The following is an 11,908-nucleotide window of genomic DNA, read 5'->3' as shown; positions in this document are numbered from 1 at the left end:
CGCCGTTTAGCGACGTAAGTTAACGGCGGTCGGTGGAACCTTCCCGCGTTATGCATTCGAGTTCTTCGCAGGTAAATCTGGTCCCTCGTGTCGTTTCGAGAGCGGTAAGACTACCTCCATCTGGGGGTCGTGGCGGGACCCTGACGTCATTCCGGCAGGTAACCCGACGCGCGAACTACTTTTAAATATACTTTCTCCACTTATTATTTATACTCGAAATTGTACCCGACTTTTAATTGTTTACTTTCGATACTTTGCCTATCACGGTGCCAGTAAAACGGTTGAATTTTTTCAAAGTGAGTAAGTTCCATTCAAATTTGTCCTTTTTTTTAGTGACCGACGACACGTAACGACCGATATGCCACGGCTGACTCTTGGACAAATAACGGGACAGAAACGGGAAAACTGATCGCCAGTTCGGCTACTATAGCAGCAGGACTCTGTTATATTACCGCTACGATAATATATCAGGATTTTAGTAGCGTACTTAATTTCTCTCTTGCGAGTTTTGCGTAGTTTAGGGGTTACACCAAATATCTTAAATTTCTTCATTTTAAAGGAAAATATTTATTTTATTTTTTTAAGTTTTGAGAATCCATCGTTCTTTTATTTTTAAATTTTTAAAAATAAAAAATTCTGTAAATCATAAATTCAAAACCTATAAATACATATATATTATATTCCGTGCATAATTAAAATTATTTATCTTAATAGTATAACCCAAAAAGAAAATCTAAACCTATAAAAAAATCTTATTAACTTAAACTCATTATAATCTAACTTCTAAATTTTAAAATTTTAACCCTAAATACATATAATATATCCCGTGAGCATCTATAATTTTTAATCTGAAATACTATAATCTAAGAAGGAAGTCTAAATCCTAGAGGAAAAGTCTTATTAACTCAAAACCGTTATAATCCTACTCCTAAATCCTAAAATTTTGAACCCTAAATGTATATAATATATCTCAAAATAAAAAAAAAATTAAAAAAGGAGTCAAGGCTCCTGGATTAATTCCAAGCGTTTGAACTATTTTACCGTACACCTGAATTAATTCCAGGATCCATAGCATATCAAAATTATATATATATATATATATATATATATATATATATATATATATATATATATATATATTGACTGATTTTTTAAAATGTTAATGTTTAGGTGAAAGGTATACTTATTAATTTCATATGAACTTTGTCTAATTTGGTGAAAAAATATATTCTTATTCATTCTATTATTTATGTTGTTAATATGATATTAAAAATGATATCGACCTAAAAAATGACCCATGTCTTTAGGAATGCCCCTCCATTAGATGTGAACTTGGTAGCTCTTTCGAAAAACAAGTAATACCATAAGTCTCTTTCAACTTCATCCCCCCCAAAAAAAAAGAGAAATATATATAATAAACAAAACTTCTTCCTATAATTTACAAAAACTTTACAAGTCTTCTTTGAAACAAATATTATCATAATGTTCAAACCTAGGATAATACTTTAATTAGGGTTAATTAATTGGATGAGATGTTATTAGGTTAGGTGAGTCTTTATGTCGATGTCTAAAAAGGATATTAGTAGGATGAATGGGCCAAGATTTTACTACATGGCACCTTTTTTTATTAATCTTTAATAGAGCAAATGAAGATATAATTTAGATTACAAATATATGGAAAATTGCTAAAAGTCATGTGTCATCCAATGGCACCACATTTGCTAAACCATAATAGCAATATCTCAACTAAGTGAAATTTGGATTGAGCTAGTCTTGGAGATACTTAGCAAACCATCCTTGATCACTGTGCTTTCATTTTGCTTTTCTTTTTTGTGTACAAAAACTACTGATGATATTGCACTAGGCAAAATCACAACAAATCACTCTTGGTTTTATCATTATATTGATCACCTCAATCTAGAAGGTCTATTTGCTATGGAGGTAGAAAGCAGCTTTCGCGGAAGATTTGCAAAAGCCATAGCAAAACTAACCTCCTGTAGTTTGTTTATCTAAGCGGAAGCAATTTAGGCTTAACTTGCTTCTGTCCGAAACCGAGGAGAGGCAGGTGGTGTTCCATGATGTGCACCACGGAGACATAGATCACCGGACAACATAAGTATTGCCACAGCCTTATCTTTGATCGTCGAGGTGGTGCAAGGACCGAAGGAAGGTGATAAACAAGTTGCTCAGCAGGAGTTAATGACAAAAATCTTCGTCTGGTCAGACTGGGTGAGCAACCGGGTGTGATTGTGCCCGCCTTCGTAAGTGACAATCATCATCGAAGGGTCTTCCAAGCACCTTTCAACATGTTTCCTTGCAGGGCAACCCCTCATGCTGCTGCATTTGTAATATCCCCTGCATTGTTTTTTCAGTAAACTTAAGCAAACCTTCACTAACAAAAATTAGCAGTCCTCATCATAACTAAAATGTAAGCTGAGAAGCCGCCGAGTAGTGTAAAATTCTTGAAGCATGAGACTTATTCCTTAACGTGTTTATGGATTTTTGGATTGGTTAAAGTGTACTTCCAATTAGGTAAATGTGCTATTAAGAGAATCAAAACTACTGATGCAAAGAGGAGAAAAAAGGTTTATGGGCCGGAAATACTTCAGCCAAAAGTGTTTAAATGCAAATAAGCACAATCAAAGTATTTTTCTTATCAGTTATCACATGGATTGAAAAAAAAAAAAGAGGAATAGATTCAGTTGGAAAGGAACCTTAGGATAAGTAAGCAAAATTGCCAATTCTGTGAACTAGTCGAAGGGGCAAAACAGTTGAGTTTTAGCGAAAGGTTACTGACTCACAAACTGAAATAGCGATAAGCAACTAATCTAGATAAACCTAAGTGCATGATTTAACCTGTGAAAAAGGAGATTGGTATGAGATAACATGCCTAGGATGAGGAGATCCCTTGATTGGCTTTTGTCCATACTTTCTCCACAAGTAGTCATCGGGCGGGATATCGGCTAGCTTATTACTGACAGCGGGCACCTTAATGGTTCTCTTAACTCTTAGCTTCCTAAAGATAATAGTATAGTTAGCAACAGTTGAATTCAATCCCTAGAATCACAGCTCCATCTCTGATAGAAAATAACATCCACGACCTCACCTTCTCTTTGAGCAATGTGACTGGCTGCATGTGGCATATTTTTCATTTCCATCTTGAGCTCTACATACACACCTCCGCTTGGGAGGCAGGTGCAGATTTACTGGGTCAGACGAAGCTGGTCCACAAATCAGATGGAATGGCTTTCCATCCGAGCTAGCCACACTACCATCCATGCTTAGAGACAACAAAGACCTTGTGGTTGATGCTGAAGGTGTGTGACTAGAACTCTCAAATTTAATGTTGATGGCACTATTACTCCTCCAAAACATGCCAGCCTGGAGCTTCATCTGCTGGTGAAGCTGATACCTGGGATCATTCCTCGATGAGTGCTGAAGAAGCTGATAATGACTTGACGACGAGGTCAGTGGCACATGTTGATTGTCAAAGAGGCTCCTCTGGGATAGTTGGAAAGGGTTCTTAGCACTTGAATCCAAAAAGTGAACTTTTCCCTCTAAACTAGTTCTTGGAAGTTGTTGGTATGGATTGGGACTGTGCTCCATCTTCGACAACAATTGATTGTCTGAGAGGAGTTTATTGTGATAGGAGGGAGATATGGCTTTGTTGGCAACCCTAACTCTTCCATGGCCAGAACTTTTGGTAAGCAAAGAAACCACTTTCTTGAATCTTGTAACAGCATCCCGCGTCTCACTCAACAAGTTTGAAGATTGGGCTTTATGTTGAGGCTGGGAAAGGAGGCTAAGAACTCTGTGACAGCTCAAGGTTGCAGCTCTATTAGCCCTCTCCACCTCCTCCATCTCAAAGCCACAGCTCTAGATTAACCTAAAATTCCATTTTGGACAGCTCTGGAGGATCAAAAGTCCCAACTGAAGATGATACATAAGAATTGATAAAGGGTTAAAATAGATAAATTGAGATATAAACAAAGAAACAAAATAAAGAACCCAAACTTGTTCTAAAAAAAAGCATTCTAAACCTACTTCAGCATGCAAAATGAGGAAACGACAAAATCATATTTTGGCCACCAAGATTGATTCAAAGCATCACAAAACAGATAACTTGAGCTATGTTAGACGGGTATTCCTATTGAGCTCAACAAATGTTGAGAAATCCTCAAAACGCGCATCAATTCTTGCGCTGCTACAGAATGAGAGGATAACAGACAGGATCAAAGGGCCGACCTTGGCGAACGGGAAGAACCCTAGAGTTAATGTGATGCTGACCTTCCCATGGCGCCCATGTGATTGGGAAGTGCGCAGGAAACACCAGCAGCAGAGCAGAGAGGTCGAAGCAAGAGAGGTCTAAATTGTTGTCTTTTGAATTTCAAAGGGATCGATTTAAACAAAATTGGATTTTGTATTTTCATCCATATATTTCGGACATATTTGTTATCTGGCCCTTGAATTAGGAATGATAATGAATTTATTTTCTTAAGTTGTTAGTACAATTATTTGCCTGAAAAAGACAGAATTAAATGAGTTATATTACTAGATTAGGTTAAACAAATCTCTAGTAAATTGAGATATAATCTTATGGATAGATACAAACATATCAAATGATTCCATATCTCATCGAAATCTTTTTAATGATTCAATATTCCAAATCTATTTATTGTTTGTCTGATGATTGTCTCTGCCCTTTTTTTTTATTAATCTAATTAATTCTTTTATCCTCACTTTATTATTTGTCTTATTTGTATATATATATAGAAACTTGGGGATCCATAATTTCCAATATATATCAGTACCCTAGAAATACATGTTCATTAAACAATTTGTGCTGTCCAAAGTGACAAATATTGATTGTATTTACACATTTGCATGATAAATTTATATCTTTATTCTTTGAAATAATTTACATGTGTAATCATTTGATAATCATTCATGATATGATCATATGCCACTCTTATTGACTACTACATAAGTTAGAACATAATGTATCATTGAATCCTTTATTATTTGTTTAACTCTTTTGAGATGTGAAGAAAATAAAATTGTATGATAAAGAATACAAAATATTTAGTTTACTTTGGTTTGCCTCTGAATCACTATTATATCACAGATTGAGTACGAGAGCCACAAAGCAATAAACAAGATCGCGTACAACGATTCAATGAACAAATGGTAGAGGATCAGCTAAGAGTTCAAAAGAAATTGTCAATCGTTCGTTAAGCTGGAATGTCCACCTTGGATCGACTGTAGGCTAGCACCATGACAAACTCCTTGCCTGAGGTTCCGGCGGAGGTTGGCAATCTTTGTGATGAGCCCACTCTTAGCCATTGAACCAGCAACTTGTGTAAAGATGTAGTCGGGCTCACTGCCTGGCCGCGAAACATGATACCCACCTGCATTCACCATCAACAGTAGTTGAGCTGAAGGCAATTATGCGACAATGACAGTGCAAGAACCTTAGCCATGTCATATCTCATCGCTTTTTGACTGTTTTAAACCAACATTCCATTTGCTATGCACTAAATTTTTCAGAAATGACCATGAAGGATGCCTAAATAGATAAAGTGTCAAGACACTAACAAAGAATGCAATTGGTATCATCGAACCTTTTGAATGTCATTGATGTGGCTTAATAGTCTTCCTTAAAGCATACAAGTACAGCTTGGCAAAGAATCGCGAGGGAAGTGCATGTATTTACTAGGAAATTTTCTGTGTGTATATATCTTTTTAAATTGGGTCTACATCTGCTGCTGATTAGGTTTGTTTTAACAAACTAATGAGCAGAATAATAGTATGGAGAAGATTTGGAATGAACATATACACTTGCAGCTTGCAGAGAGAAACTCAGTCTGTTGTCCATCTACTGTCTATTATGCGAGGAAGAAGAGTCTTACAGTTGGATATACCGGGATGCTTCATAACTCTGTAATAGCTACTTATACATCAAGTTTTCTGGATATAGTCGCAAGTAGTTGGTCACTGACATATCAATTTGCTAGCAAGTATATCTGTGATCTTCTGTCCTATAACCAGCTCATAGTAAGCAAACAAGGCTCCTAGGACAAGTATTTGACTTGATCAAATAACTTTAAGCCTGTATTAACGTTTGATAAACTCAAACACAGACATAAGAAAAACTTAACGATATGATCTTAGCCTTACCCAAGGCAGCCTAGGTCTTTTCTAGAAATGCCAAATACTACATTTTTGAATATTCTGTAGGTCATACCTGTACCAGATATTGCACATAAATGGACAGTTGACCGCGCAACTCAAGTTCTTTAAGTGTCAGAGAAGAACCATAAGAAGATTAGGCGGGGATCAACACTTATAAAGCTATACAAAGAAGACTGAGTTATGTAGTTCCAGCTTACATATGCTAAGGCGTCCTTGTACTGATTTTAATCTTAATGACTAATTAATTGTTTAACTCATGCACACTGATTTTTATATAGTCACTCAATGTGCTGAAGAAAATAGAAGGCACTGACATTATGTTCAGTTATATTTCAGCTAATTTCTTCTCCAAAGCTACATCTAACAAAACGGTGTCACTGCTAGATGAAGACTACCGATAAAGAGCATTCGACTGCAGATTAATGGAAGGATCTTTGGAGGATATTTTATTAAGGGAGGGCAGCTATTCTTTTGATTCAGGCATTTGGCTGTAGATTAATGGAGGGGTCTTTAGAGGATATCTGCTAGCTGTTTCTTCCTTGTACACATTATGTAGCATTAATGCAACTGATATTTTGCCAAACTATTAATGTTTTATGAAGGATAGGAAAAGTAAAGTAACACACATTTCCGATCATCATACAGTCTCAAGGGTTGCACTCAAGCAAAATGCACCAACTTTAGGCAAACTCTATAAATTACCTCTCACTGTGAAGGTCAAGCTTCCTGACAAGGTACTTCTGGATACAAGAAACAGGTACATTGCCATCTCTTAAGAAAAACAAATCCTTTTGATTTGGGCATTCGACTGTAGATTAATGGAAGAATCTTTGGAGGATATTTTATTAAGGGAGGGCAGCTATTCTTTTGATTCAGGCATTCGGCTGCAAATTAATGGAGGGTCTTTAGAGGATATCTGCTAGCTGTTTCTTCTTTGTACACATTATGTAGCATTAATGCAACTGATATTTTACCAAACTATTAATGTTTTATGAAGGATAGGAAAAGTAAAGTAACACACATTTCAGATCATCATACAATCTCAAGGGTTGCACTCAAGCAAAATACACCAACGTTAGGCAAACTCAATAAATTACCTCGGTTTCACTGTGAAGGTCAAGCTTCCTGACAAGGTACTTCTGGATACAAGAAACAGGTACATTGCCATCTCTGAAATATGGTAACCAGAAAAGTCATCAAATGGAAGATAAAAAAAATGAATACCAAGTGATAAAAATAAGGTTCATCAAGCATGAGGTCCTTCCCTAAGATCGTTCTCGCAGGCCATCCTTCTTAAGTCAGCATTAACAGAATGACAAAGATCAGCATAATTAATGTAACCAGGTTTATCTTTAGTTTGCAACGTTAACTATCATTGATCCTTATGCATGTGCTCTGGATTCTTTTAGCAACTAAAATTTCCTTGCTGGAAGGTCTTTAACAAAATAATTGTAGTTATACAACTACACATGATTGACCTGAACTATTATCATTATCATCATTTGTAAGTCCTGACTATTGTGATCAGATACCTTGATGTAAACCCACTCATCCGCCAAGGTCTAATTCAACTCAACCTTTTCACGTGCAATTGAGACTGGAATTGATGGTTTTTAACAAAAACTACGGGAAACTGAAAAAATTCTAAATGAAAAGGATAAGGAAAACAGTGGCAAGTTAAAACTATAGACAAATTATGCATGAGATTGTAGGATCATGATAATTAAACTCACTTAATCCTCAAATAACTATTTGGTATCTGGGGAAGAGGTGAATCTCCTTCCCTGAAAAAAAATACATTAAAATGAATAAAAATCAAAACAGAAATGAAGTAAGAATGGTGATTATACAATCTCCACGAGAGAAAAGACCATAACTGGTTTAAGGAAGCAATTAACTGAAACCATATTGGGCAAATTCTTCTGTCACATGGCCCAGATGTTGCATCAATTGGTGCTTGAGATGATGACATAGTACCCTTCTGTTTTCCATTGATCCCTTGCAACCTTTTAGATTTTGCTGCTACAAGAGGCATTTGGATGATGTCATTTTTCTCGTCCTTGACTTTGAATTTGTGTGACCTAGTTTGACTAATATTAGCTTCACCATTCTGTGCACTGATGAGTTCTGCATTGATAACAGGATTCTGTGGGCTGGACTTAAAAGACTTTGCCACTTCAGCTAGACAATCTAAAGGTTTCCAGGGCTCAGTCTTATTCCGAAAGGAGTCCCCTCCATTCAATGAATGTTTGATAGGAGTAGTGCTGAATGGCTCCATATTTGAAGAAGTCTGAGAAAGTATTGACAAAGTTAAACATGTACACTAATGCAGGGTGAACTTATATTTAAAATCTTAAAAGAACACAAAACTTTAGAAACAGTAAAACAAGGAAAGAAGAAATTAGGAAAAAGGATTGCTGCCTGTTTTCTACAAGGGTTCAGCTTGTTTGGATTAGCAGATGAGTTTTCAGGAAGGTCATCAAGATTTTTATCATCCATCCTCTTTATGGATTCTTGAATATCCGGACTTTGTCCACAAAATGTTGCAGCCTTTCTAGCAGCAGCTCTTGTTCGCCTTCCATGCAAAGCTGTCTGTGCTGCTATTTGAGGAGTGTCGACTACTAATGATGAAAGTGATCTCTCTTTTCTTTTAGCAGGAAATGTTACAAGAGGAAAATTTTCAAGAGCTTCAATCTTTCTCCTTTTGAAAGGAAATATCTTAGATCTCAAATCTTGTAGATTGTGGTCAGCTCTGCAGATGGTACCAAAATTAGGATATGCTTGAAGAGAGACATATTGTATCAGAAACTCAAAGTATAAAACAAGGAATTTCAGATTTAACCAAAAATCCATTTCACAATTGCCCAGCATATTGGCATTTCACAATTGTTGTAACACTCATAACATCCTTAATATAGTAAGATTGAAATGCAGTGTTCTTTTAGAAAATAGATAGAATGACAAGAGAGGATCCTGTCACTAAAACTGAAAGTCTTGCTCTAGACAACAACTGACAAAAACTAAAAAAAGGCTAACAACCCCAGGCTATACACTAAACTACCGCAACTCATAAATCATTTGAGGATGCTGCTACTTAAAGCCAAGCCATTCCCTAAACTTATCATACAAATTCAAAACTAATGAGGTTACCATTCCAGCTTCAGAACTCTACTATGCACATTGCATATTTTGATCTCTGGCTTACCACCCAGCCTTGAACAATACAGCCTTTCACCCACAGAAGTTTGACACACTACTACCTGCTTGAGGCCTTCATACCACAAGAAACCTCCCCTACTGTTGCATATGCTGCACTTTCACATAATCTATGATGCACAGAACAAATCCCGCCAATCCTACAGACAGGTCAACCCCATCTCGGGGAACAATCAGTTCCTCCAAATAATGGAATTGGGAAGAAGCACTGACACATGACATGAGAGCAGTTAAAGGTGATAAACACATACCGTTTGAAGTCAAAGATAGAAGCTGTGCCTCTATTTTATAAGTCAGTGAAACTATTTTTTATTCCAGCAGATCCAAAAAGTGAAAAAAAAACTAAGTTGGAAGTTTAGATATTGATAATCCAGTCAACAATAAGGTTTTCACTATAATATTGCAGAAATCCAGAACCTGGATAATATAATAGCTACTTCAAACAATTTGTATACCAAAACCTAGTGCGAAACTATAATAAGCAACATAATGCAAACAGCACCAGCACAACAAAGGAAAGCAAATTACCTTAGCTTTTCAATAGGGACACAGCCCAGTTCAATATTACATATAGGACAGCAATCTACCTCTTCACTTGTGAGTTTTTCATATATACACTTCCTGCAAACTATTTGAAGATCAAAGTATGAAAAAGATTTTTTTTTTCCACAAAAAAATTGAAAATTTCTTCCAAATGACAAAGCAAAACATCAATAATAAAAAAACAATACAACTCAGACACAAGATGGAAGGACAAAATCTATCATCAAAGACAGCAATAGTTCTCAAATGTGTGTTGGGATAAGAAATACTGAATGACATAAGAGACACCTGTGTGTTGGGAGATGCTATGTCCAAAGTGAAAATAACTAAAGCAAAAGATGCTATCTACTCAAGAAAAGTCAACTTTTAGGTATAATAGTCTATTTGAAGGCTCAGGAAGTTGAAAGAAACTACACCAGTTTATCTCAACTGCAGCACCAAATAATTTTTCCAAAAAATAAGTGAGTCTATATTATGGATCGGTCTATACTACCTAACAGAAATTGCCAAAAATGACTACGAAACAATCAAACATGAATACAGAATTTGATCTCAAGAAAAACTAGACTGAAGTTTTAGTTGTAAAATTAATCCAAGTGCCAAGAATTTCTTGTTTCCTATTTTCTGGAAAGTGCCAACAATGACATGAGTATATTTTCACGCCTCAGAAAGGCATCACAGACAATCTCTCCTTTTGTTTGCGAGTGCACAATCAAAGTAGTAACTTAGATGCCACCTTTATCAAGAACTTTTGTGGACTAGCACTGATTTCACCTCCTGCGGGCATTCTCTATCCAACTATCTCAGTTCATTAACGTGGAGAAGACTTGCAAAAATCTTCTATTTTTGATAGCAGGAACCACTTCATGTATCAAGAAAAAGAAATGAAGATTTTAACTTTCAATGCCCGCTTTACGTATTAACTTACTTCTTTGTCTATATGTAGGCAAAAATATATACTTGGCGTCATGTGCCATCCCATCATAATGCCTCATACCAAAGTGGGAAAAACTCAAAACGACAAAAGGTAAGTTTCCAAACCTAGAGACTCCCCAAATTTCTGAATCTTCCATAGAAAGAAGAAGAAGAAGAAGAAGGGAAAAAAAAAAAAAAAATCAAAGATCTGATTCTCACACGAGAAGAAACCGAGGAATCGCGTAAACCAAGATCGAAGAACTCCACTCTAGGAATAAACTATAAAACAACATGCACAACTACAGAGAAACACCATGAATCGGCGAAAGACGTCAAATTGGAGGGGCCGGAAGAAACGGAGGCCCTCAGATTAGAGCACCAGAAGGGGAGGATGAGGAGGCACACTCACACGTATGCAGGCACTCAGAGATGGTGGTGGCATCCCGGATTAACTTGTGGCAGACTGGGCACGTCATGCACGCTACCAGCAACTTCCGCTTCACCGTCACCACTGCCGCTACCGCGGCCGCTGCCATTCCGTCGACCAAGTCTCTTCTTAAGTCCCTCACGCTGCCTCCCGAATCCAATCTTTCATGATAAACGGGAACCGAGGAGGCGGGAGACTGCTCCCTGCGGACCAAGGCGCCGCATTGATCTGCGAATCACGTGGCGGAAGGGCGGCGCAAATGGATCGACAGCAGGGCGGAGACCAAGTTGGGATTTTTGCGGAGAAGTCCGAGTAGTAGGCGGCGGGGAGAGGGATTGGAGGATAGATTCGAAGGCGAAGGGGGAAGGGATCGAAGGAGAAGGACGACGTACGACGCTGAGCCATAAGAGAAAGAGGAAAAACTAATTTATAATTTTATTTTATTATTACAAGTTGATCGGTATTATCGAAGCCGACCGGTTTTATATGCCGGTTCATGCAGCGAACCGGTTGTGAACCGTTGGATCTAATATCATCTAATTAAAATTGCGTTACTCATCGGGAATAAAATATACACCAGAAAAACATTTACAATGGCTAACGATGAGTATTTTA

At 37.0% G+C, this 11,908-nt stretch overlaps 2 protein-coding genes across 4 annotated transcripts; both read right to left on the bottom strand.

Annotated features, from left to right (window-relative positions):
* Positions 1-1,697: 1,697 nt before the first annotated feature.
* On the bottom strand, positions 1,698-4,412 carry LOC122001243 (probable WRKY transcription factor 21). 3 transcript variants are annotated; one of them, XM_042555890.1, is made up of 4 exons: positions 4,246-4,364; positions 3,107-3,930; positions 2,891-3,016; positions 1,698-2,355 (listed from the first exon to the last, which is right to left on the bottom strand). In XM_042555890.1, the coding sequence occupies exons 2-4, from the start codon at positions 3,859-3,861 to the stop codon at positions 2,187-2,189; spliced, it is 1,050 nt and encodes a 349-aa protein (XP_042411824.1). In that variant the 5' UTR covers positions 3,862-3,930; positions 4,246-4,364; the 3' UTR covers positions 1,698-2,186. The 3 variants fall into 3 exon arrangements, with proteins under 3 accessions (XP_042411824.1, XP_042411823.1, XP_042411826.1); XM_042555889.1 differs by having other exon boundaries at positions 1,699-2,355; positions 4,288-4,412; XM_042555892.1 differs by having other exon boundaries at positions 2,229-2,355; positions 2,857-3,016; positions 4,288-4,412.
* Positions 4,413-5,043: 631 nt separating this feature from the next.
* On the bottom strand, positions 5,044-11,701 carry LOC122001242 (E3 ubiquitin protein ligase DRIP2-like). Its single transcript, XM_042555888.1, has 7 exons — positions 11,276-11,701; positions 9,937-10,036; positions 8,614-8,944; positions 8,070-8,482; positions 7,926-7,976; positions 7,290-7,362; positions 5,044-5,408 (listed from the first exon to the last, which is right to left on the bottom strand). The coding sequence occupies exons 1-7, from the start codon at positions 11,400-11,402 to the stop codon at positions 5,232-5,234; spliced, it is 1,272 nt and encodes a 423-aa protein (XP_042411822.1). The 5' UTR covers positions 11,403-11,701; the 3' UTR covers positions 5,044-5,231.
* Positions 11,702-11,908: the final 207 nt, after the last annotated feature.

This window comes from Zingiber officinale, chromosome 7A (assembly GCF_018446385.1).
Source record: "Zingiber officinale cultivar Zhangliang chromosome 7A, Zo_v1.1, whole genome shotgun sequence".
NCBI lineage: Eukaryota > Viridiplantae > Streptophyta > Magnoliopsida > Zingiberales > Zingiberaceae > Zingiber > Zingiber officinale.
The sequence above is the reverse complement of the archived record's forward strand: the minus strand, read 5'-3'. Positions and strand labels throughout refer to the sequence as shown.